Source organism: Pseudochaenichthys georgianus, chromosome 4 (assembly GCF_902827115.2).
Source record: "Pseudochaenichthys georgianus chromosome 4, fPseGeo1.2, whole genome shotgun sequence".
Taxonomy (NCBI): Eukaryota; Metazoa; Chordata; class Actinopteri; order Perciformes; family Channichthyidae; genus Pseudochaenichthys; species Pseudochaenichthys georgianus.
The window spans coordinates 43,491,684-43,514,119 of record NC_047506.1 but is presented as its reverse complement, the minus strand read 5'-3'; the positions used below and the strand labels follow the sequence as shown (position 1 = coordinate 43,514,119).

General features: G+C 45.2%; 1 protein-coding gene across 1 annotated transcript in view; it reads right to left on the bottom strand.

Moving 5' to 3' along the window:
- The window catches only part of crocc2 (ciliary rootlet coiled-coil, rootletin family member 2), a 56,994-nt gene that overhangs the window by 4,274 nt on the left and 30,284 nt on the right, over nt 1-22,436 (bottom strand). Inside the window, exons 24-32 of the mRNA XM_034080541.1 lie at nt 20,816-21,033; nt 20,545-20,704; nt 20,298-20,453; nt 16,137-16,521; nt 15,929-16,059; nt 14,148-14,268; nt 13,894-14,057; nt 1,089-1,529; nt 168-317 (exon numbers count right to left, since the gene is read on the bottom strand). Of these exons, the coding sequence (XP_033936432.1) occupies nt 168-317; nt 1,089-1,529; nt 13,894-14,057; nt 14,148-14,268; nt 15,929-16,059; nt 16,137-16,521; nt 20,298-20,453; nt 20,545-20,704; nt 20,816-21,033 (1,926 nt within the window). The remainder of the gene's footprint in view (nt 1-167; nt 318-1,088; nt 1,530-13,893; nt 14,058-14,147; nt 14,269-15,928; nt 16,060-16,136; nt 16,522-20,297; nt 20,454-20,544; nt 20,705-20,815; nt 21,034-22,436) is intronic.

Sequence of the window (22,436 nt, the reverse complement as noted above, 5' to 3'; positions counted from 1 at the left end):
GGACACAACGACATGCTGACTGCAGTGGGGTTTGAACCTGTGACCCCCTGATCCCAACACCAACACACAACCCACTGCACCACACGCCTCATCCATACAAATAAACCTCAAAATGGAGCCTCGACCACTGTAACCTGCCGTTGCACTTTAACCTCAGCGTGACTCACCTCCTTCAGTGCCCTGTTATGTTCCTCCAGCTCAGACCTTTGTATCTCTAGGTGGTCTTGGGCTCTTCGAAGGCTCTGGGTCTGCTCGGTTAGTGTGTGGTTCATCCTCTTTCTCTCTGAAAGGGTATCTCGTGTTTTATCCAAACGTTCCTAGGGGCACACACACATGTTAAAATGCAATAATATATCACGGGTGGATGATGAGATGATTGGCCATGGGCACAGACATGCCAACTCTCCTCGAAAGGGGCCAAAGACAGAGACGTAACAGTTGTTAATAGTTACGTATTGTTCTTGTTGTTTTGTTTATCTTTGAGGTCATTATGTGTCTGTACTGTATGTTTGTAGTTGTTTTGTATGTGGTTACTTCTCTCCTATGAGTAAACAATGAGCCATCAATCATTCAAACATGATTTTTTACTGATCCTTTATTTCTCCTTTTCCCTTATGTTTTGTGTCTTCTTAAAGTCCTTGACATATTGTTGAATGTCGGGGTAAGTGTTGGGATTTTGCTCTCGCTTTTTACTGACCTGACAGCTTTTGAGCAAACCCAGAGATTTATACCAAGCAATGTCATGTTGTTGTTTGCTCAGTATCTTTAAAGTGCAGTCGCAAACTGAGGCCGGAAAGCTCTCCTGAGAAGCCCTTGGAGAATGAATGAGCTTGCCTGAGCATTTTATCGCTCAGTCTTTGAGGTCATTCAGGAAAACCACAAATGTAAATAAGAAATGCTCAGTGTGCAGCTGAAAAGGTAACATAGCTGCACTGTAAATCAACACAGCAATGGACGCATGGCTATTCGTCTTATTTGGAAGTTCCAATGAAATCTCCTTGTGTTAAGAGAGAGGAAATGCTTACAGAAACAAGTACACAGTGGACATGATTTGTGTTGTGTTACTGAGGTGTTCCTCTTCCCTGTACCTGCAGCAGCCTCCGGCCCTGCTCACTGGCTGTCAGAGCCCTCTGCAGCTGAGAGGTCTGCGCCTGCAGGGCCCCGCTGCTGCTCCTGCTGTCACTGAGGCTGTGGGACAGTGTGTGGAGCTGTTCTCTCCGCTGGCTCTCATGCTGCTCAGCGCGAGCCAGTGATGTGACCAACCGCTCCTCGCTGACCCTCAGCGTGACACCGCGGTCCTCGCTCTCTCCCAGCTTCCTCCTCAGCTCTGTCAGTCTCTCCTGCAGGGCCCCTGACTCGGCCTCCAGTGCTGCGGCCCTGAGCTGGGCCCTCTGCAGCTCTCCTTCCAGACTGCGCTGGGAGAGCTCAAGACGGCTCAGCCTGTCCTCTGCTGCTTGGAGAGACTCCTTTAGATTCTGCTGTTCGACTTTGGCACGTGATTGTGAACCCTGAAAGAGCTCCAGCTCGTCCTGCAGAGGAATGGACAAAGAGTTCATCAACTGTCAGTGAAGATGTTGTCTGCTGTTTTAGTCAATCCTTCAGTCTCACATTCATTAAAAAGGTTTTCTTGTGTCCTTAAAGGAAACAAATTCCTGCATCAACTGCAATCAAATGATAACCACCAAATATTCATTCATTCTCAGAACTTTGGCCGTCCGTTATCTTGATTCCAGTTTCTTTACACAACCACTGTTGGTTTTTATGAAGAAATCACACAAACATTCATTGTTTTCCCATCTTGTTCTGTTTTTTTTTTTTTTTTTTTTTTTTTTTTTTTTAAATTGTACGGTGTCCTTGGCGCCTAAAAATAAAATGTATTATTATTATTATTATTATATTAAATGAAAGCTGGAATTATTTTGGATTTGTCAATGATTAGCCTGTTTGGGGCTGAAACCAGGTAAAAAGCACGGTTTGACCATTTTGTGAAAATGACTGTTAAAAATAGTAAGAACTCTAATTCAATCATTTTGAATTTACGGCTCTAAATTAAAAGTCTGATATACTGTAATAGAAAGTATAATTTTATGCTCCATTGAACATGCTTTGAATTGGGAAATGTTTCTGCTTAAGAGTTTCTGTAGTTCGGCTACACAATTCTTTGATACTTATTACACAGCTTAGTTGAATACTCGATTCTGATCGGTCCATTTGGACATGTCAGCGGTTGCTCATTGAGTTGATAACACACCACTGCTATGCAAACTAATGACAGTTTCTAAGGAGGATCGAGGGAGAGAAGGAAAGAGGTTACAATACCTTACAGACGTTTGTACGCTGTGTAATGGAAAGAATGTTACGATCATTTTAAAGCTTTCAATTAATATTGGTTCTATTTCGTCCCTACTGACCGCCAGAGGCGGTGCTTTAGCACTGGATATGTCCATCGCGCGCATGCGCAGCTCGAGTACCAATAACAACAAAGTCACCTGTGACCCACGTGACACCGGCTATATCAGCCGGTATTGTCAGAGGATCTGTTCCTTTCATCTTCTCGCTGCACGAGGGTACCGTGGCTACGTTTTGTAGCCTACAGCGTTCAGGTTTGAACGTTTGATCTGAAGGATTTCTCTGCAAACAGCTGGCCGCGGGGAGCTTCGCGACTGACAGTCGGAGCTACGGGTCGTTAAACGCATCCTCCAGGAGCTGTGGCCGGCTGTGCGCTGTGCAGAGCCTCGACAGACAGGTTTGTGTCAGCTTGTTGCTGGTGATGGCTGTGTTTCCACACCCTCTCCCAGCCAAGTTGTCCTGATTACCGTCTTATTGTTTGTGGCTTAGACTTTCTGGTGACGACAGTGTTCCCGCTTCCTCTCCCATAAAGTTGCCTTTATGCTCTTTTGAAAGTTCTGCTTGTGGCGTTGTGCCCGAGCTATCATTAGCATTTGAGTCCCAGCTTTGGCTGCGTCCCTCATTCAATTTAGTATGGAAGCCCAGAGGGTCATACTTTAAACCCGTTTTTCGTTTAGATGCAGAAAGTAAGGTAAGTACTTTCTATTTCTTAGAAGCTATTATCTGGTCTTAACATTTGTGTTCTGACTTGGTCGCTTGATTGTTAGCAGCAGCCGCTTGGCTAACACCTTGCTGTTGAGCTTAACTATTAACTCAGGGCAGTGCTCCCGCTCCCTGTATCATAGGGTTTGATTGCAGTAGCGCTAGATCGTTGTATTACTGCTCCTAGTACTAGACTCCTAGCACTAGGATGATATGCAGAGAACATCTTCACGGCGGGTGCTGTGTGCTCGGCATGTGCGGTTACGACTGTAACCAGACACGGTTCTATGCGGGCTGTTCTCTTTCTTAGAAGCTAATTATCTGGTCTTAACATTGTGTTCTGACTTGGTTGCTTTGATTGTTAGCAGCAGTCGCTTGGCTAACACCTTGCATGTACGGTTAAGCTTCATTATTTAACTCAGCCGGTGAGGGCAGTGCTCTCGCTCCCGCTCCCGGTAAACGCATGGTATGGTTGCAGTAGCGCTATATCGTTGTATTTACTGCTCCTAGTACTAGACTCCTAGCACTAGGACGATATGCAGAGAACAATCTTCACTGTGTGCCGTGTGCTCTGCATGTATGGCCATTAAGGAGGATTTCATCCTCCCAATATTATATTGTCTAGTGGGCAGCCGTTGGCTGACACTTTTAGGCACCGGCCACAGTTACTATTGTAACTAAGGTTCTAAGCCGTAAGTACTGGCCATAATTACTACTGTAACTACGGTTCCAAGCTGTGTAAGTACTGGCCATAGTTAATACTGTAACTACGGGGTTAAGCCGTAAGTACTGGCCATAGTTACTACTGTAACTACGGTTCCAAGCCGTGCACGTACTGGCCATAGGCAATACCGTAACTACGGCTCTATGCTGTGTAAGTACTGGCCATAGTTACTACTGTAACTACGGTTCTAAACCATGTAAGTACTGGCCATAGTTACTACTGTAACTACGGTTAGATGCCGTGTGAGCCCTGGCCATGGTTACTGCTGTAACTACGGCTCTGTGCTATTCTCTTCTTTAGAAGCTAGTTATCTGGTCTTAAACATGTGTGTTATTTGACTTGATCTCGCTTGATCGTTAGCAGCAGCCGCTCGGCTAACGTCTTGCGTATACTGTTAAGCTTCTTTATTTTACCCAGCTAGGTGAAGGCAGTGCTCTCGCTCCCGCTCCCTCTACCGGTAATGTGGATGTAGCTACATCCCTTTTTCTGTTCGGCGAGTAGTAGCACCGCTCTACTCTTCCCGTTCAGCAGGTAGCTGGTGAAGGCTGTGTTCCCGCTAGGGATGTCCCGATCTCGTTTTTTAGCTTCCGATCCGATTCCGATATTTTCATATAGGTTCCGATCCGATCCCGATATTTCCCGATACCGGTTTTCCGATACCGATTTCCGATATCACATTTTGTGTTGGCAAACAGCATTTAATTTCGTATACATTAAGAAATAGACAGGCACCCAAGCTGTGCTCAATAGCTTTTATTCTCAAGAGCATTTATTTTGCAATAATAATAAAAAAAATAAACTTTCCTATCCAACATAAAGTACCCTTTACAACTCAAAAGGTTACTCATTTAACAGCAGTAAATACAAGTAAGCTTCACTAAACTTTACTTCTTGGAAGTAAGTAACCATAACTTAAAAATCTTTGCATTAATTGTACACATAAAGTAAACATAACATACAAAGTTTTGGTTACTTATTTGAGACAACGAGTTTCCACCCTTTTTTCAAGTAAACTGAACTTATTATTTTTCACAGTGTGGGTAATTAAGGGATCTCAGAGACATCTAATCACTAAACTTAAACATAAACATTTTTACAGTGTAATAGAGCTCCTTATTTCCTCCATCTTAATCTACTGCACTGACTTCTTCAAAGTGTAGTGCAGGTTTTTTTTAATGAAAACCAACACCTGCACCTTATCGGCTGTCAACCGGTTCCTTTTTTCATCAAGGACATTTGACACTGCACTAAACAGTCTCTCACTGTCCACCGATGTACAAGGTGCACAAAGAAACTTCATGGCTGTATCAGCCAGTGCGGGTCGCTGTGTAGCATGTGCCCGCCAGTAGTGTAGAGGATTCTCTGACCTTGGGATGGTTTGTTCAGCCAGGTAGGCCTCCACCTGAGTGACGACTGCTGACGTACTCACAGGCCTCGACTCCACCACATTCCCCTCCAAGATCTCGTCATATAGACTGACAAAGCTGCTGTTTGCAGCTGCACAGCCTACTCCGCCTCGACGTGGTGACTTTCTTGGAGGCTCTTCTGCAGACACCTCACTGCCAGCCTTCCTCTTTCTCTCCATGATCTCCACCTCTCTAATGAGAGCCTCCTTGGCAAGCTCCTGGTGGTCTGGACTTGTGAAGAATCTGAAAATGGATAGAATTTCATTTAGTTAAAAATGATTATTTGTTTCCTAACATATTTTGTCGTTCCCTTAGCATATCAAAGTTATTGTTGTCAATGTCAGAACAACATTTGGAACATTTATTTTGATGTTATTTGATAATTAATAATCAAGTGGTGAATTGATTAGGCCTAAGCAATTATATATCGCAAAAGAAGTTTTGAATCAAACAGGACTTGCCTATCTTTGTATCTTGGGTCAACCAATGTAGCAACGGAGTAGATTGGTTCAGTCTCAGCGTAGTCGAAGCGCTCAGTGACAGCCTCAAGAAGTGTTCTCTTCATCGTCTTGATTCCAGCATCTGTGCTCTCTTCACGGGAAAGATGACGCTTGAGGACAGTTATTGCAGGGATCACATCCGCGACACTCGCAGTCGCAGCACTCACTGCCCTTGTCAGCTCTTCAAATGGACTCAAGACCACAACTGCCTTCTCCATAAGCGCCCATTGGTTGGCAGAGGGCATGCATGGAAGGTCGTGGTCCGCTGCATAGACACTGAGCGGCCTCTTTTGCTGAAGAAGGCTCTGCAAAATAAGTAAATAAATGTTAGTTTAACATTCATGTGTAAAATACAAGTAGAACTATATATATATATATATATATACACCTCACATCTAAATGTATTTATTTAGGCTGATTCACATGTAAAAAAATCTATTCATTCTTTGTATTCATTCCTTCCATCCATATAGCCTACCAGCATCATGTACTGAGTACTGTTCCATCTGACTGACACGTCCTGCTGGAGTCGTTGTGTTGGCATGTGCAGGTCTTTCTGTAAAGTAATAATAATGATAATAATTAAAATAAATCAGCTGTGTGTATCGCTTTTCTAGTAGGCCACTCAAAATGCTTCTATATTTAGGTTAATATATTTCAACACTAGTGTAGCCTAATGATGGATTGCTTTACAATGACATGACAGGGAGGGGGGAAAGTGCAATTACTAAAAAGATAACATACTACTACTACTAATAATAATAAAATGATAACCACCTGAATGTCTTCGAGGATGGAGTAGGCTTTTGGGGAATGCTTAAAATGACCCACAAGCTTCCGTGCGTTGGCGACAGCATCGATGATGCTTCGCTGGGCGAGAAGGCCTTGGATGACCACGAGTTGGAGTGTGTGAGCGAAACAGCCCAGGCTCTGCACCCCCATGTCTGCAAATTAGGGATGTGCATCTCCATCACTGAGGCCGATGCGATGCGCATCTCGATACGTTGCCACGATACGATACATTAACGATACATTTGAAACACCAGGCGATGCGATACGATACGATTCACCACTATTGCGATACAGTTCGATACGATTTGATTCAACATTATGCGATACGATGCGATTCAACACTATGCAAAAAATAATGATACTTCAATATGGTACGACAGAGGATTTTTGTTTTATTCCTTATATGCAGCAAATCATACATTAACAAAAAAGTGCTTTACATATTTGGTACTGCACATCCCATCATGCCGTTTATTTTTTTACCTTTAAAAGCTCTCCAGAGTACAGTACAATTGTATAACACCTCACAGTTAAACAATGTAAGGATGCATTGCTCATGATTAACAAATAACAGCTACCATGGTGCCATGCCCATACAGCTGCCAGCCTGATGTGCTTAACACTCATAGGCTAACTCACCAGTGGGTTCTATAACAATAAAGAATATAAATAACCTTTCACAAACAGGTATTTCATAACTGCTTATAGTAAGGAAGACATTTAAATTATTATTGGCCTTCACAGGCTGCTGTAAACTAAACACCACTCTCTCTGACAGAACACCTCACTGAGTGATTTAACTCATATGTCTAACTTTCAGGTTTCTCTTTTCAGCCGCAGACCCCATGTCGCCTCTTTATGTGCGTCGCTAAGTTCCTCGTACTACTTGTGTACTTTAAAGTGGCTCGGCATCGTTAACAATTTGTGAGCGATTTTTCAAGTTGACCGTCTGTAGTATATAGTGCCGCGCACATATACCATCAGGACGTTACTGATGGGGTGCGGCTGCGGAGTGATACTGTGTGTATGCAAGCCCGCATCAAGGACGGATCTATGTATCATGGCTGTAGACCTGTTAAGTAATAAAGATACCTCATACAAAGGTCGACGGATACCTTATTACTCTCCATGACCTGCGGTCAACTATATAGCATAAAGGATTATTACACCGTCTTTCTTGAACAATCCGAAGTGTTGCCAAACGTTTGATTTGTAGGTATTTGTCGGTGCGCTGTGTTTCTCTTTCTCCTCAACTTCCGTGTGGGTTGATAACTGAGACTCTCGGTCTCCGTAGTGGCGAAGCAAATATCAAAGATCGTCTCTGCTGAGCGTTGACAAGATGAGGGGATTTTATATGAATGAATCGGTTTTTTACCGATGCAAAGACGCTACGCAATCGATGCATCGCGAGTTCAACCCAAACTGTAGCCGATGTGCACTCTTTCAACCGGTGCACTCGCATCTTGAACGTTTATGCCGGTGCACCGATGCGAATCGGTGAATCTTAACATCTCTACTGCAAATGCCTACAGTCGAGAGATTGGGAGAGAGGATGATGGCGAGATAGATAGATGAATATCAATATCCTATTGATACTGGTCAGTGAGGAAAATAAGCAGTCAATGTCACAATAGTATCAAATAGAGCGCAGCCATCTGCTGGTTGCAAAACTTATGGCAGTCAATGAGAGGTAACGTCTTTACCTCTCATTGACTTACATACATTTCTGGACTTTCCTTAACTTATTAAACAAACCTCGGGAAATTTCCATAACATTTGTGAGTAATTTATACACTATGGTCCACCATCTGCATGATACCTCCAAACCATTATGATCCGATGAGACTTTTGAGATTTTAACATCTCAAAAGTTGCACTGAATATTTTTCCTATTGATAGGTAGCCTCTCAAAACTAGCTGTTTTGTCATTAAAATGGTAGGCTACTTCCAAGTCTAACAAACTTATTGAAAGCCTGTAGTCTTAGATAAGACATAAAACAGGATATTAATGTTTCGTTTTAATTCTTTGCTGTCGCAATAACAACTAGTGCTAGTGGCTAAGCTGACGTGAGTTAGCTGACAACAAGCTAGGCTAACTTTTCTGCTAGCCTGTTGACGTGGTTGCCGTCTAAAAGACACGTTATCTAGACATCATTTTAAATAAATCCAGGGCACACATAATTATAATTGGGAATAGGGAACATTTAATATACATCCAGTATATCATGTCAAAATCATCAAATGGAAGTTTACCCCATGACCATTCATTAAAAGATGCTGTTGACGGAATTAGCATGAACTTTACTGACGTGGGTAATGCGTAGCTAAACATCAGTGGTCAATAACAAGAAGGCTTACCTTCTTCATGTTGGCGGCGTTGTCCCTCATAACAACATGCACCTTGTCATTATCAATGTCCCACTTGGCGAGCATCTCTTCAATAGCATTCCGGATACGAATTGAAGTGTGAGAGCCACGCAGCTCACTTGCATGTAGCACCACGTTGTGCAAAGTAAAACTGGAGTCTATCCAGTGGGCGGTCAGACTGAGGAGCGACATCGGGGCTACACCTGAACTCCACAGGTCTGTGGTGAGGGCGATTGAAGTAGCCTCCTTTAGGTGCCGCTGCACTTGTTCACGCACCTTGGTGTGCAGGGCTGGGATGCCTTTTTCAACAATGTAATGGCGGGATGGCATCCCATAGCGCGGCTCCAAATAATTTATTAGACGACAAAAACCGGAGTTTTCCACAAGTGAAATTGGCTGGTCGTCCCCTGCTATGCACTCCACAATCAGCTCCGTAATCTTGCGAAATCTCTCGGAGTCTCGAGGAAGTAAATCCTTTCGTTTAAAGCTGTCCCGCAGTGTTTGTTGATGGAGTCCATCAGTCGCAGACGCTGTCGCTTTACAGTAGGCGGCGTGTTCGTCGGGGTGGTGCTTTTTAAGATGTTTTATTAAGTTTGTGGTGTTGTAGGAGACCCTGTTAGCACCACCTCGTAAGACTTCCACAACACAGACGTTGCATGTCGCAGTCGGCGACTCACTTGTAGTAATTTTAAAATGATGCCAAACTGCAGACATTTTAACTAGCTAACGATATGTGTCCGTTCCACTTTGCCAACTCGATAATGGCGGCTGATGCAATAGAACAACAACGACAAACAACGTAACAATGGAATCATGGGAAATATTTCATATGGATCGGCCATGACATTTAATTGTATCTGCCGATCCCGATCCACCTTAAAACCCAGTATCGGGGGCCGATCCGGGGATCGGGATCGGGACATCTCTAGTTCCCGCTCCCGGTTACGCTGCATCTGGCGTTCGACTCTAACTTAACCAGTGAAGGCAGTTCTCGCCCCCACTCCTGGTAGACGCCAAACGGCCTCGTTTTTCCGTTAAGCGGGTAGCCGGTGAAGGCTGTGTTCCCGCACCCGCTCCCGGTTACACTGCATCTGGCATTCGTCTCTAACTCAACCAGTGAAGGCAGTTCTCGCCCCCGCTCCTGGTAGACGCTAAACTGCCTTGTTTATTCCGTTAAGCAGGTAGCTGGTGAAGGCTGTGTTCCCGCACCCGCTCCCGGTTACGCTGCATCTGGCATTCATCTCTAACTCGACCAGTGAAGGCAGTGTTCTCGCCCCCGCTCCTGGTAGACGCGGAACTGCCTTGTTTCTCCGTTAAGCAGGTAGCTGGTGAAGGCTGTGTTCCCTCTCCCGGTTACGCTGCATCTGGCGTTCGACTCTAACTTAACCAGTGAAGGCAGTTCTCGCCCCCACTCCTGGTAGACGCCAAACGGCCTCGTTTTTCCATTAAGCGGGTAGCCGGTGAAGGCTGTGTTCCCGCACCCGCTCCCGGTTACACTGCATCTGGCATTCGTCTCTAACTCAACCAGTGAAGGCAGTTCTCGCCCCCGCTCCTGGTAGACGCTAAACTGCCTCGTTTATTCCGTTAAGCAGGTAGCTGGTGAAGGCTGTGTTCCCGCACCCGCTCCCGGTTACGCTGCATCTGGCATTCGTCTCTAACTCGACCAGTGAAGGCAGTGTTCTCGCCCCCGCTCCTGGTAGATGCGGAACTGCCTTGTTTCTCCGTTAAGCAGGTAGCTGGTGAAGGCTGTGTTCCCGCAACCGCTCCCGGTTACGCTGCATCTGGCATTCGTCTTTAATTTAACCAGTGAAGGCAGTGTTCTCGCCCCCGCTCCTGGTAGACGCTAAACTGCCTTGTTTATTCCGTTAAGCAGGTAGCTGGTGAAGGCTGTGTTCCCGCTCCCGGTTACGCTGCATCTGGCATTCGTCTTAATTTAACCAGTGAAGGCAGTGTTCTCGCCCCCGCTCCTGGTAGACGCTAAACTGCCTGGTTTCCGTTAAGCAGGAAGCTGGTGAAGGCTGTGTTCCCGCACCCGCTCCCGGTTACGCTGCATCTGGCACTCGCCTCTAGCTCAGCCAGTGAAGGCAGTGTTCTCGCCCCCGCTCTTGGCAAACTGCCTTATTCACTAATCCAGCTAGGTGAAGGCAGTGATCTCGCTCCCGCTCCCTCTGCCGGTAACGTGGGTGTAATTACATCCCTATTTCTGTTGGGCGAGTAGCGGCGCGGCTCTACTCTTTCTGTTAAGCAGGTAGCTGGTGAAGGCTGTGTTCCCGCACCCGCTCCCGGTTACACTGCATCTGGCATTCGTCTCTAACTCAACCAGTGAAGGTAGTGTTCTCGCCCCCGCTCCTGGTAGATGCGGAACTGCCCTGTTTTTCCGTTAAGCAGGTAGCGGGTGAAGGCTGTGTTCCCGCACCCGCTCCCGGTTATGCTGCATCTGGCATTCGTCTCTAACTCAGCCGGCAGTGTTCTCGCCCCCGCTCCTGGTAGACGCTGAACTGCTGTGTTTATTAATCCAGCCAGGTGAAGGCAGTGCTCTCGCTCCCGCTCCCTCTGCCGGTAACGTGGGTGTAATTACATCCCTCTTTCTGTTCGGCGAGTAGCAGCAACGCTCTATTCTTTCCATTAAGCAGGTAGCTGGTGAAGGCTGTGTTCCCGCACCCGCTCCCGGCTACGCTGCATCTGGCTACCTACAGAATGGTTCATTCATGTAGCGCCTGTATGGCTTCTCTTGAGCCCGAGGACGGCCACGACCGCTGCCCCTCCTGCCTCGGCCGCTTCTGGCGGTCAGTGGGGACGAAGTTCAAGCATCTGAGGGAGGTTCTCACGGTAAACGCCTGCATGAGCTGTAGCTGCATGCCTCGGGTGCTCAGAGTGGCTAGAATCACTGAGGTGGAACGTCTGGCAGCAGCCAACAGACACCTCTCCTTGTCACGTCCTCGTCCAGATCAATTCAGCCGTTCCCGGCGACTTGAGGGAGCGATGGCTATGTGTGCTCCCCCCAATAGAAGGACTAGAAACAGGCTGTCCTCTAAAGTGGATCGGCTAGCTGCCGATAGGGGCATGATGAAGTCGCCTCTTGGCCTTTCAGCTCTGAAATCCCGGGGGTGGTCGGCGGCTGCTTTCCCAGCAGCAGCTCAGTTTCTGGGCAGTCTGTACTTCCGTCCCTTGGGTGGTTTTCACCTTAACCCAGGGGTACGGACCGCAGCTCCGGCCCCTAGCCTTCGGCTGGGTCTAATTGACAGTCGTCAGCGATCCGGCAGGGGCCCTACCTCTGGGCCAAGAGTTGTCCGTCCTTTTGTCCAAGGACGCAATCAACCCAGTAAGACCCTCTGCTTAGCCAGGGGGTTCTACTCGGCATACTTTCTCGTGAGCAAGAAAGTCGGCGGATTTCGCCCGATTTTGGACCTCAGAGGAATCAACAGATTCCTGAAGGTGCTGCCATTCTATATGCTGACTACTGCATACGCACAGGTGGAGTGGTTCTCAACCGAGGGATGCCTACTTCCACGTGGGCCGGGCAAGAGGGTGCCTTATATTCAGTTCCTCCGGCCCTTGGGCAGACTGGCAGCTCCCTCGGCCGCTGGGCCCTTAGGCCCGCTGTCGTTGCGCCCCATGCAGATGTGGCTGAACAGCCTTCACTTGGACGCCAAGTGGCACAGGCACAGTGAAGTCAGGGTGTCGCAGCATTGCTCCACTCTCCGTCACGCTGGAGGGGCAGGGCCTATCTCCTGGTAGGCGTGCGCCATCCCATCCCGCCAGGAGACCATCACCATAGGTGCATGTCTCTCAGGGTGGGGTGCAGTGCGGCAGGGCAGGACCGTTCAGGGTCAGCGTTCTGCCCAGCAGAGTGCGCGCCGGGTCAACGTGCTAGAGCAGCGGGGTGCCACAGGTCAGTGTCCCTCTTTATGAAAGGGGCTTTACGGCAGCGTCCCCCTTGCACCCCGAGGGCTCCTGCTTGGGACCTGCCCTTGCTGCCGGATGCCCTATCATCTCCTCCCTTCGAGCCCCTGGCCCAGGTGGGGCTTAGGTGGCTGCCCACGAAGGCAGCATTTCTGCTTGCCATAGCCTCAGGGAAGCGAGTCGGGGAGTTGCATGTCCTCTCCATAAACAATACATGCCCGAGGTGAGACTCTCAGGCGTTGCCCTTTGGGCAAATGTGGCATTCCCGCCCGGGGTCCTTCCACAAACTCACTTCAATCAGCCTGCCCAGCTGGCACGCTTTGACATTCAGGAGTACGGCACATCGAAGTTGCTGTGCCCTGGGGGTGCCCAAAGGGCGTATATCAAGGCTACTGCCTGTATACGGCAGGAGGAGCAACTCTTGAGTTTGCCCTGGCGGCACTAAAGGAGGTTAGGCCCTCTAACCAGTGGCTGCCCCACTGGGTTGTCGATACCATCTCACAGGCTTACGGGGCCAGTGGCCGCCCCCTGCCATCAGGCTGAGATGCCACTCTACAAGGAGCATCTCAACATATTGGGCTGCCCTGAGAGGGGTGCCCCTGGAGACCATCTGCGCCGCGGCGTCGTGGGCGTCTTCTGGCACATTCTCCAGTTGCCATCAGGTCAATGTCGCCACTCCCCATTCTTTGGGCGTGGTCCTTTTGCCGAGCTCCACTGCTTCCAGTGGTGAGCAAGGGCTTGGATTCTTCATGACATTGTTTGTATAAGTCATCCAGTGCTAAAGCACCGCCTCTGGCGGTCAGTAGGGACGAAATAGAACGATAGTTACGGCTGTAACTATGGTTCTATGAGTCCCGGATGACCGCCAGAGTTCCCTGTCACTCAGAATTCTTGTGTGCTCGCGAGAAGATTCGGGGAACAGATCCTCTGACAATACCGGCTGATATAGCCGGTGTCACGTGGGTCACAGGTGACTTTGTTGTTATTGGTACTCGAGCTGCGCATGCGCGCGATGGACATATCCAGTGCTAAAGCACCGCCTCTGGCGGTCATCCGGGACTCATAACTATCGATTTAAATATAAATAAAAAGCCAAATATGTGCCTTGTCAGACACAAGTGTTACATCTTTCTCATTGACTTCTACATACTTGCAGTGCCCTGGACTCGGCCTCAGCAGCTTGCAGACCAGTCCTGAATCGAGCGACCTCCGCTTCAAGGTGTCTCTTCTCCCTCTCTGTGCGACATGCTACTTTCTCCTGCAAGGAAAGGGCTGTCTGCGTCTCTTGCAAGCACTCTGACATCTCTCTTTTTCCTGGAACAATATTCGAAATATTTGCTGTGTGTATATAAAGAATAATAAACAAATATTGACTGTGTTTGTAGGATTCACTGCTTTTCTTACCCTGCTCCGATTGCTTCAAGGTATCCTGAAGTTGAAGCAGCTGTGTGGCTGACTTCTCCTGGCTGCCACAGAGCCCTGTTATCTGCTGACTGAGACCCACTATCTGAGCCCAGGCTTCATCCTAGGGGAACATGATCAGAGCTCAAAAGGTGCCAAAAGATTAGTCTGAAATATTAACACACAAATGCAACAAGTGAACTCAAGTGATTTGGTGGTCTAACAAGCAAAACCGGCTTTAGGTCCATAATCCCACTAATAGAGATTAACCTGTTAAGCCCCGAGCCTGGTTTTCAGGTCTCAGGCTCGAACATGACATTCCCAGAACAAATGACCATATCTTCACGTCTAAAAGGGTTACATTAATAATCTTTTCTCTCAAAGCAAGGTTACGTCTGTGAGTTGGATGTAGAAAAGTCAGAATCAATATAGATGTTTTTAGTAAGTAAATTCAGATTGAACACAGTAAATTGTAAATGATTGTGTCCGTCCAAAAAAACAAAACTGCTTATAGTGAAGACCACCCTTGAATGATGGGATGGTAGACTAAAAGCTTTAGGAATCCAAACTACAACATATAATAAGTACCCTGTATCAAGATTGATGCAAAACAAGTGACATTTGACCTTTTTAGAGAGATTTAGCACAAAAAAACACTTCTGGGGTGATTTGGGTGGATTTGACCTATCTCTGGCCCCCCTTGGTCCATTTTGACGAATGAAATCTCTTTATAACCGCTAGAGCCAATGGAATCGAGGGAAAGTTTCACATACACACGTTACCAAATAAGGAGTGAGAGTGACGCGTGGCCAAAACCGGAAGCTGCATACAGCAGCTAACTTTTTTTCTCTGATTTTGACATAAAAATGGAATTATGGATTATAAATCATTGTTTCAAAGCGACAGACACATTAATTGGACACTATGGATTAGCCCTCAGCAGCGTTTTTATTGTTTTAATGCCATTGAACACGACTTTTGATCAGAATAACTGCCAAGATAAGAGATGTCCCGTAAATGCTCCGTAAAGCTCCGTGTTGTGATGTCTGTGTTTGCTTCCCCTGTAGCGAGTTCGGATTGCTCAGTGATGATACTATACCTATATAATCTGTGGAGTCTCAGCTTTAATCCGATATCTTGTATGTGCAGTTAGGATAAGTGATAAGGGTATCTTTATCTTGAGTTCTGTGCCAAAGTCAGTTTGCATTTTTTCCGCTCAGGGGTCATTTAGACGCTTCTTATGAGACTTGTGCTTTGTTTTGGTAAAAATGGTTCGTATCTTCAGTTAGCTGAGATTCTCCCCGTTAATCTGGTGCTACACATTAATAGGTTTCATGAATGTTAAGAAGCCCTGAGACACAGAAACATTCACTTGCGCCGATCGGGAGGGCCCTCGTACGTAAGAGGTTAAAGGTCACCTATTATGCAAAATCCACTTGTTCATGTCTTTGATACATCAACACGTGTCCCCTCTGTGTAAAGAGATTCTGAACGTTTCAGGAGAAAAGATTCTCTCACTTTTTGTCCCGATCTATTTATATAAAAACCTGTCTGAACATGAGCTGATAAGATTTTGGCCACTACTGTATACTAAAGTAAAAGACAGAGAATCAGCACTTTTTAAAGAGGCCGTAAATAGAGGGGGATGGCATGGCTACAATCCGTTTGCTATTTCGAGCCAAACACTTCAGAGACAGGTTTTGTATATATCTGAGACCAATAATATATAGATCAAAAACGGTATAATAGGGGACCTTTTAAGTTATGAATACATTCAGATGTACCCTGTCTCTTTGTGTGTCCCTGAGTTCCTGCTGGAATTCCCGCAGGACTGAATGCAATGAGTCAACGTCCAGCTCTTCATCTTCACCATGCGCCAAGGACAGCACCGGTCCATCTGTCTCACCGTCGCCCCCTACCCAAAGAACACACTTATTAGTGGTTCTTCCCTATTGCAAACAAGAATCTTAAAAGTGCAAGACGCTATAGTACCTTTCCCTTGCAGGTGTTTCCTCCAGGGAGAGGAAGACCGTCTGCGGGACCCAGGTGTGCCGGACAGAAGGATTTGGCTGATGCCAAGAGTTTGGCGCAGCGCTGAATACAGCCTCGCCAACTTCAGCTCCAGGTCCCTGCGGTTGGCATCGGCCAGGCCCAGCTGCTCCTCCAGGCCGTGGACTCTGCTTCCAGCAACGCCAACCTGCCCAGAGAGTTCCGTTACCTTGTTCTTGGCCTCTTCCAGGGCTTCCTCCAGCTGGGCGGTGGTTCCTCTGTGCCTGCGCTCTCGTTGCTGCTGATGAGCTTTTCTGTCCTGCAGCAGCTCGCGGTTCTGATGCTCCGATGTCTCCAGTTCCACCACACGGCGCTGCAGACCTGAGACCTGAACCAACACACAGAACAGCATCACCACAGAACCTAATAGTATATACTAATCATGCAACTATATGATACTGTGGATTATGTCCTATGTAGCATACAGGTTATAAGAAAGAAACAAACCTCCTGTACATAGCACGTAGAAAGATTTGTTTATTTAAAGCAAAACCAGTAGCACTTAGAATGTTCTTTTTTAAAGCTATTGTACTTACAGGATGTTGCTGGTTGTTTGTTCCTTTATGGTTGAATGCACACATTGTAGCTAAGTTGCTTTGGATAAGAACATCAGTTCAATCAAATGTAACGTAATAACTTATGGAGGAAAGAAGCTGCACAAATGAAAACTGACTCAATAACTTGAAGAAACTGGATAGTAAAATTGACAATAATTAATTTAAAAATGGTGACACAAGTTGTGACTTCTGTTTTAGTTTGCTTCTTTATTGATTTAAATCTTGGATAAATCACCATTTTATGTTTGTATTTACTATATCATGTGTTATTTGTTTACATTGTGATAAGCAGGGAGAATAAGGTTGAACTGAATGTTGTGGTAGGTTGTATGAACGATTTGAAGAGTGCTTGCAGTACTATGGCACAACGATAGGAACTAAAGCAGGGCACACGGTGTTTACCAACACTGAAGGGTAACTCTTGCAGAAACAGGCCTCAGTGTTATCTAGCGACGAACACTTCACTGTGTAAGTAAAAGGACATGGTTTCTGGAAAGGGCTGATGTGCTTTGAGCTGACGACGTGTTCATCGACGTGGTTTCTAAACCGTTTCATCAGATGTTAAGGGGGGAAAGAGTCATTGTTGAGGCATAGACTGAAACAACAATATACTTTGGACATGTTTATGCTTTTATAGCAGAGCTTCTCAACTAAGCTCAGATCTTTAGATATCTGTTGTATTTAGTTTGAAAAAAGATACATGAACCAGACTTCAAGTACCTCATACTAATGTAATCCATTTGGAGTTGCCCTCAGGTAAGGGGTCATGGGACTAAAGATGGCAAAACAAATGTATTGTATAGAATATATTGTGACCTTTCCAGTACTGTACCTAGTGTATTAAAACATCGAGTAACATTATATATTTTTTCAATGAAATCAAGTTACCTAATAAACCGCAGTTCAAATATATTTCAGGGTTCATACACTTTTTCACCAATGATTTTCAATGACTTTTCCATGACTTCTCAATGACCTTTACCTCATTTTCCATGACCAAAAAAAATTCCCACTGAAAATGGTTTATTTGAACATGGAACAGGAAAATAACATCTGCATATGAAACATGTTGTGCCTATCTAAAACAAATCAAATAGTAGGCTTACTAGCTTCTACACGCTGAAGCAAAGTCATCAGGTATGAAAAAGGTGGCAAGGACCCGACCCCTGACCCCCCGAAAGCAGCAGTGTCAATAATAACAGAAACGCCAAAGAGTCACATCTAATAGAAATATATAAAAGCATTTATTTTAATTGTGTAGCAGTCAGTTTATAATTCTGGCAGCACTGTTGAGCATTTTGAAAATGTATTGTCATGCCTCTGTGCAAGGCTTAGTCTTTCTATCTGTATAGCCACTGGTGAAACTAAGTTCATAAACTCAACAAGTACTATACGGGGGTACAATTTTGAGATACTTGTACTTTATTTAAGTATTTCAATGTTTTGCTACTTTGTTCTTCTACTCCTCTACAGTTCAGAGGAACATGGTGTACTTCTACTCCTCTACAGTTCAGAGGTACATGGTGTACTTCTACTCCACTACAGTTCAGAGGTACATGGTGTACTTCTACTCCTCTACAGTTCAGAGGTACATGGTGTACTTCTACTCCACTACAGTTCAGAGGAACATGGTGTACTGCTACTCCTCTACAGTTCAGAGGTACATGGTGTACTTCTACTCCACTACAGTTCAGAGGTACATGGTGTACTTCTACTCCACTACAGTTCAGAGGTACATGGTGTACTTCTACTCCTCTACAGTTCAGAGGTACATGGTGTACTTCTACTCCTCTACAGTTCAGAGGTACATGGTGTACTTCTACTCCACTACAGTTCAGAGGTACATTGTGTACTTCTACTCCTCTACAGTTCAGAGGTACATGGTGTACTTCTACTCCACTACAGTTCAGAGGTACATGGTGTACTTCTACTCCTCTACAGTTCAGAGGTACATGGTGTACTTCTACTCCACTACAGTTCAGAGGTACATGGTGTACTTTTCCTCCACTACATATCTAATCCCTTTAGTTACTTCACAGATGTGGATGAGTGATGTGAAATCTAATCAAGTGTTGAATCAGACTTTAGTTCCACCTGGAGTAAATCCACCAGCTACCCTGCAGTCTACAAAGTACTTCAGACTAGCTGCACCTTCACCAGCTTTGAGAACACTTTCATGATCAATCATTATAAAACATATATATATATTATTCTGAAATGGACCAATCTGCACAACGACTACTTTCACTGTCTTTCACTATATTTTGATGATAATACTTTTGTACTTTTACTTGAGTAACATTTTGAATGCAGGACTTTTACTGTAACAGAGTATTCCTACACTCTGGTACTTCTACTTGTACTCAAGTACAAGATCTGAGTACTTCTACTTTTACTCAAGTACAAGACTTGAGTTCTTATACTTATACTCAAGTACAAGATCTGAGTACTTCTACTTTTACTCAAGTACAACATCTGAGTACTATACTTTTATTAAGTACAAGATCTGAGTACTTCCACTTCTACTAAAGTACAATATCTGAGTACTTCTACTAAAGTACAAGATCTGAGTACTTCTTCTCGAGTACAAGATCTGAGTACTTCTACTTTTACTTATCTGAGTACTTCTACTTTAACTCAAGTTCAAGATCTGAGTACTTCTACTTTTACTCAAGTACAATACCTGAGTACTTCTACTTTTATTCAAGTACAATACCTGAGTACTTCTACTTTTACTCAAGTACAAGATCTGAGTACTTCTACTTTTAAGAACAACATCTGAGTACTTCTACTTTGACTCTAGCACAATATCTATACTTATACCACCTCCGTTTATTATAGCCTATGAAAAAAACTATTAGAAAACGAAGGCTAAAGCTAACGTTAGCAGATAGTGACAATGTATGCTAGCTAGCTAGCTCAACGATTCCTTAATGATATTGTGACAGAAAAACGTTTCAGTTCACATCACGCTCTGCCGCTCTGCTCTGAACACCTGAACGGCCCGTTCTGACAGCTGTTCACCAGCGGTGCAGTCTGTGCCACAGTGACTCTGCACAGTTAACGAACGCACCGTAGCTAATGTAGCTGACCCTCATCCCGGAGCAGCAGAGTTCAACCGACAGACAGGAAGACTCGAGCACACAGCTCACACTTCATATATTAAAAAACAACACCATGCGCGTCATGATGACACATAACAGCTCGCGACCGCAGATTATTTTGGCGATTAGATAAAATGTAAATTATATTTGACGCAATTTTAGTTACATTTCCATGACTTTTCCAAAAACTTTGGGAAAAACATCGTTTTCCATAACTTTTCCAGGGCCTGGAATTTGCATTTTGAATTTCCATGACTTTTCCAGGTTTTCAATGACCGTACGAACCCTGATATTTGACAAAATATTGAAAAGTTAAGCTAAACCATCACTGTAATATAAAGTGTCTTTGTGTTCATGTTTTCTGTCTTTGCATAAGTATGGCAGGTATTCAAAGGTGGAATGTTTGCTGTAGCATGTTGTTAGCAGAGCTGAAGGCCATCTACCTCGTTCAGCGATGCTTCTCTGCCAGCCTCACACTCCAGCACGCTCTGCCTGAGAGAGGAAGCCTCGCGCCGAGCTTCCTCCTCCTGACACACTAGGGCCCGCAGCTCTCGCAGCTCCTGCTTCTGACGGCTGTCCTCGCCTTTAAGGACCTTCACCTGCTCATAGTAACAAAGCACATGGTACTTGAAGGTAATCCTTTATTTAAAATAAATAAGATGGAAAGCTGTTGGCTCAATAGTCTTTCACCTGTCTGCGCAGCTCCTGCAGGTTCCTGCGTGCTTGCAGGCGAGACTTCTCCAGCTCTCGCAGACTGCTCCGGAGAGTGGTTACCTCTTGGAGCATGGAGTTCCCACATTCTTCTGAGACAGACACTTTCTGATCCCTCTCCTCAAATGCTCGTCTCAATCTAGTCAATAGATTTATAAAGTTCGAAAGACAAAATCTCCATTCCTGATGAACACACTCAGAAAATAAAGTGAATAAAAGAAACATCTGCAGTTCCATGTGACAGCCATACCTGTTGTTGTCACTCTCTGCTCTCTTGATGAGAGCTCTCAGCTCCTGGTTAGAGGCTTGTACAGCCTCTGTCTCTCTGGTCCCGTCTCCCATTAGCCTTCTCAGGTCAAGAGCCTCTTTCCGTTGCTTGTCCTGTTCCTGTGCACACTCCTGGAGCTCTCTGTGAGCCTCCATCAGCTCAGTCCGTGCTCTAATAAGTCCATCCTTTGCCTCCTCCAACTTCATGTCCAGATGATGGAGAACGAAAAAGGCATGACATGTCAATATAAGGATAACTTAGTAGGTCTAATGGGTGGACAGTAAACCTCTTATTATCTCTTCCAAGCACAAGTTAAATTGCTCCTTTGAGATTCGTCCACAGTGTACAATGTATAACATGTCTAATATATTTCATATTTAATGTAAAGTGCTTTGAGCACTTGGAAAAGCGCTAAAATTAATACCATTAATTATTATTATTATAAGTGTTAATTAGAGTATGTGTACTACATAAGTAGTAGTATGTGTACTACTTATCAACTTAATATTTTTACATTTATGACTGTCCTGTATGATCAAGGACCTCTTGTCGTTGCAGTGATTCATTTTTAAACTACTAAATACCTTCACTGACAGCTGACTCCTCACTCCTCCTCTCAAGCTGCTTCAGGAGCAAAAGGCATGTCCTGTCTAGGCTAAAGCAAACCTTATGCTACCTGTGGAGGGCCACATGTTGGTGTGTAAGGTGGCTCATACAATGCCTTTCAGAGAACAGTTTGGAACCATTTTAAACTGGACCCTCTGCAGATTCATTCCTCTCCTGATATGAAATGAACCACTACAGTTAGGCACAATATACGATGAATAAAACCGTATTATCTTCGTTGCAATCTTGACAGTAAAGGATATATATCATATATCATGGTTTACAGAGGAGATCATTAGAACTTTAAGAAAGAAAAAAGTCTTCAACAGCTGTTACTAACTGTCTGTTTTCAACAATATTCAATAACCAAACACAATAAAGTCTTTATATTCTGTAACATCTTTAAGTTACATCAAAAGATTAAGCACATGTATGTAATAATGAAAATTGAAAAGGAAAAACCCTCCAGCTTACTATAGGACTGATTTGGGATCAGATAATGCATAAGAGCTCCATTGTGTGTAACCTCAACATCTCCTACTCTAATCACCTGACACCGTATGACCTATACACATATACATGTGTTTCAAGGCAGTGTGTTGTGCGCAGCAGAGGAACAGGGAGGACAGAGCTTATCAGGGCATGGATGAGAGCCAGTAGGCCTGCAGCCAGGTGCTGTCTTTCCCCGTCTGCGGCTCGCAGCGTGAACTTCCTCAGAGAGCAACATGATAAACAGCAGACCCCACGGGAGGGGTGGGGGAGACGAGGGATGAGGAGCAGGATGAAGAGGAAGAGTGTTATGTTCAGAGGCCACACAAGATGTTTTTTCTCATAAACTCTAATGTGAGAAAAAACAAGCCAGTGCTGATCTTGCCAATTATACTTGATGTTATCTTATTTAGTGGGGGGTTGGGCAGGGAATATGAGGGCAGCAGTGTTGTGTTATGTGGATGGGAGAGGGGGACCTGGAGTCCCAGTGGAGCCAGCCTCTCGCTGC